This window comes from Gekko japonicus, unplaced genomic scaffold (genome assembly GCF_001447785.1).
Source record: "Gekko japonicus isolate JY-2015 unplaced genomic scaffold, Gekko_japonicus_V1.1 scaffold3083, whole genome shotgun sequence".
In the NCBI taxonomy this organism is placed as follows: domain Eukaryota; kingdom Metazoa; phylum Chordata; class Lepidosauria; order Squamata; family Gekkonidae; genus Gekko; species Gekko japonicus.
In genome coordinates, this window is record NW_015164293.1 from 74,354 (window position 1) to 78,810 (window position 4,457).

At 49.9% G+C, this 4,457-nt stretch overlaps 1 protein-coding gene across 1 annotated transcript in view; it reads right to left on the reverse strand.

The window, feature by feature from the left end:
• The window catches only part of SPEF1 (sperm flagellar 1), a 35,100-nt gene that overhangs the window by 21,387 nt on the left and 9,256 nt on the right, over positions 1-4,457 (reverse strand). Inside the window, exon 4 of the mRNA XM_015408787.1 lies at positions 2,506-2,560. Coding sequence (XP_015264273.1) covers positions 2,506-2,560 — 55 coding nt within the window. The remainder of the gene's footprint in view (positions 1-2,505; positions 2,561-4,457) is intronic.

The following is a 4,457-nucleotide window of genomic DNA, read 5'->3' on the forward strand; positions in this document are numbered from 1 at the left end:
CCTGAGTGGTGGGTGTTGCCTTCTGACACACTTCCGGTAATGTCAGGGGGTGTGGCATATGCAAATGAGTTATGATAATGAGTTATGCTAATGAGCTCCTGCACCTCTTTTTCTACGAAATGACCCCTGCCTATAAGGGCAGCTCTCCTGCAGAAGCCCCAGTGAGATTAAGAGGGAGAGACAGGGCAGAAACGTGTGGGCTCTTCCATTTTCACCCCCACCCCCCAGTTATCCTGTAAAAGTTACAGAGGAGGAGGAGTTGCGTTTATACCCCGCCCTTCACTTAGAGACTCAGAGCAGTTTGCAATCTCCTTTCCCTTCCCCTCCCCACAACAGACACCCTGTGAGGGAGGCGGGGCTGAGAGAGCTCTTTCGAGGACTGCTCGTGAGAGAACAGCTCTGAGAAAACTTGTGACTGACCCAAGGTCACACCAGCTGGCTGCATGTGGAGGAGGAGTGGGGAATCAAACCTGGTTCTCCCAGGTTAGAGTCCACGGCTCTTAACAACTACGCCGAACTGGCTCTCCTGCAACCTGCAATTGGACTGCCAACTCTCACTGCAGAATTCAGAATGGCAGAGGATGGTTTAGAATTTAGTTTGGTTTTGAGTTAAGAATAGCAGCCTTGATTCAAGAGCCGCCCTCGGATCTTTGGTGCTTTTAAAATTATAACTGTTGCTGTTCATTAGATCTGTATCCTGTCTTTCCTTCAAGGAGCTCAAGGAATGGCATACATGATCAGGGCTATTTTTGGGCAGGAACGCACAGGAACGGAGTTCCGGCTGGCTCCCAAGTTGGCCACGCCCAGCAGGAACTAATTAGCATAATAGGCCACACCCAACAGCAGGAACTCATTAGGATTGGCTACATTAGAGGTGTGTGGCCTAACATGCAAACGAGTTCCTGCTACAAAAAAAGGCCCTGGGTTTGGACAACAAACAAGGTAAACAAGAACTCGTGGGCACTCCATGAAATTGCTGAGCGGTCGGGTTAGAACGGATAAGAGGAAGTACTTCTTCACCCAAAGAGTGATTAACACTTGGAATTCACTGCCACAGGAAGTGGTGGCGGCTACAAGCATGGACAGCTTCAAAAGGGAATTAGATAAGCATATGGAGCAGAGGTCCATCAGTGGCTATTAGCCACAAGGTATAGATAGGGGCTCTGGGGCAAGTGATGCTCTGTCTTCTTGGTGCTTGGGGGGGTCAACAGTGGGAGGTTCTCCTAGTGTCCTGGCCCCACTGCTGGACCTCCTGATGGCTCCTGGTATTTCTGGCCACTGTGTGACACAGAGTGTTGGACTGGATGGGCCTTTGGCCTGATCCAACATGGGCTTCTCTTATGTTCTTATATCTGGGGCAAGGGATGCTCTATATTCTTGGTGCTTGGGGGGGTCAACAGTGGGAGGGCTTCTAATGTCCTGGCCCCACTGGTGGACCTCCTGATGGCACCTGGTATTTTTGGCCCCTGTGTGACACAGAGTGTTGGACTGGATGGGCCTTTGGCCTGATCCAACATTGGCATCTCTTATGTTCTTATGTTCTAAACAGAATAAGAAGCAAAAGGTGAGTGTGGCTGGATGAGCACACTTCTGGTAACGTGGGGGTGTGGCGTAATATGCCAATGAGCTGTGCTGTCAGGGGTGTGTCCTAATATGCTAATGAGTTTCTGCTGTTGGTGTGGCCTATTATGCTAATGAGTCCCTGCTGAGCTTTTTGTGCCAAAAAAGCCCTGCATGACCTACTTCACACCGACCCTGAGAGGTAGGTTGGGTTCAGAGATCATTACCGGCCCCCGGTCACCCACTGAGTTTCAGGGCCAAGGGGCAATTTGGCAGAGGCAGGCTTCGGTCTCCCCAGCCATCGTCAGAAGCTCTAACCTGGGGTCCCCAATATGGTGCCCGTGGGCACATTATATTGCCCACTGACACGTTCCCTGGTGGCCGCGTGCTCCCTCTAAGCCAAGTTAGTGTGAGCTTGCTGACAGCTTTTTAGCCTCCGGCTCACAGGTTTTTGTCTGAGCTCGGGAAGAAGGGTGGCTCCAGAGCAAACTCATTTATCCCGTAGCCAAATGGCTCACTCACAACTTTAATGCCAGCAGCTCACAAAGGAAGAATTTTGCTCACAAGACGCCGCGGCTTAGAGGGAGCATTGTGCCGGCGCCCGAGTGTTTTTAGAAAGAAGGTTGGGACCAAGTGGGGCTTTTGCCCAGCGGGGCTTCTGATTGGCTGAGCAGATCTTTAACATCGTTGCTTTGGCAGCAGCTGGCAGCCACGGCCATCAACGCCACAAGGATCTTCATGGTGTGGCTGAAAGCCATTTTGTGTCTGCCTCCTGTGGCGGCCATTTTGTGTCTGCCTCCTGTGGTGGCCATTTTGTGTCTGCCTCTGCCTCCCACGGCAGCCATTTTGTGGCCACCTCCACCACACTGTGTCAGAATTTCAAAGGGGCCCGTTCTGCTCAAAAAGACTGGGGGATCTCTGCTCTAAACACTACACCAAACTCGCCTCCGTTTCTGACAAGACGCACACCCCTGTGCTGTTTTGACTTCTGTTCCTCAGTCTGTGAAACAGGGATATGAAACATGATGTCCAATTGTCTGTGGCGCTTGTGAAGCTAAGAAAAAGGCCCGGCCAGACCACGTGGTCCCAGGGTGGACGATACATGGGAACAAAGGAAACGGAGAAGGAGTTCTGGATTTGCTGCCGAAAGCCAACGCGAGGCTCGGCTCTGGCTGCCTCCTGCCCTCTAGTGACCTGGTGACAGGGTTGCCAACCTCCAGGCAATGCTCCCGCTAAGCTGTGGAGTCCTGTAAGCAAAAATTCTGCTACTGCATCAATTAATTTGCTCTGGAGCCAGGGGCTGATTAACCATGAAGCAGACTGAGCACGTGCTTAGGGCACCAGGGCCAGAGGGGGCACCACGAAGTTGGGGAAAAGGGTGCACAACAGAGAGGTCTTTCTCACAACTGAAACGTGTAAAAAACCCCAAATAGATCAGCTATGCTTAAAGAAAGGCTCAACTCACTGTGTATGTTAACAACTGAAGCAGACCTTCTGAGAGGTATTCATTTCGAGGATGTTATCAGTGATTTTGCGAAAATGACATGTAGAAAAATGCCTTTCAGGTCATGAATATTGGAACTTGGATACATTTACTAACTTGTGAAATATTACAATAGATGTTTGTTTGTTTATTTGTTTCTTTATTATCTTATTTATTTATCTTTGGATTTATATCCCGCCCTACCCCGAAGGCCAGGGCTCTTTTTGTAGAAAAAGCCCAGCAGGAACTCATTAGCATAATAGGCCACACCCAACAGCAGAAACTCATTAGCATATTAGGCCATGCCCCCGGCCAGCACAGCTCATTGGCATATTAGGCCGCACCCCCATGTTACCAGAAGTGTGGTTATCCAGCCACACCCACCTTTTGCTTGTTATTCTGTTTACCTTGTTTTTGTAGCAGGAACTCCTTTGCATGTTAGGCCACACACCCCTAATGTAGCCAATCCTAATGAGTTCCTGCTGTTGGGGGTGTTGGCGTTCCTGCCCAAAAATAGCCCTGCCGAAGGCTCAGGGTGGCTAACTAGAGGCACAGAGTGCCAAGATTAAAACAAATAAAAACAGCATAGCAATAAAACAATAAGATATAATAACAAAATATCACTGCTCCATTGATCACAAAATGGGGTAGGTCTTAATCCCAACGGTAGCACTCCCATAGTCTGTCATCCCTTCTCCTGCCAGGGTCACCTCGCACCCCGAAGGAACCAGATGGTGGTGGTGATGGTGTGATGGTGCATAGATAGCAATGATGGAGCAATGGTGGCGGCGGCTCCTACTCAAAGGCCTGGCGGAAGAGCTCCGTCTTGCAGGCCCTGCGGAACAGAGAAAGATCCCGCAGGGCCCTGATCTCCGTGGGGAGCATGTTCCCTGTTCTTTTCTGCCACTATAACTGTGATCAAAGAGAAGTGGTGTCAGGGGCACTCTGTCCTTCTACCGCTACCAAATGGAAATCTGATCTTAGGACCAAGTCCCCCTGCTCATGCTTTTATTTGTATATGCTTATGCTTTGACACGCAGAATATAACAGTATAGATAGAGAAGGTTTTGGGCCACTGCACACTTGGAATTAGTGTTTCCTGTTGGTATAAGGTGTAAGCAGGGCTATTTTTGGGCAGGAACGCACAGGAACGGAGTTCCCGGCTGGCTCCTGAGTTGGCCACGCCCAGCAGGAACTCATTAGCACAATAGACCACACCCAATAGCAGAAACTCATTAGGATTGGCTACATTAGGGGCGTGTGGCCTAACATGCAAAGGAGTTCCTGGTACAAAAAAAGCCCTGGGTTTTGACAACAAACAAGGTAAACAGAATAAGAAGGGAAAGGTGGGTGTGGCTGGATGACCACACTTCTGGTAACATGGGGGTGTGGCCTAATGTGCTAATGAGTGGTG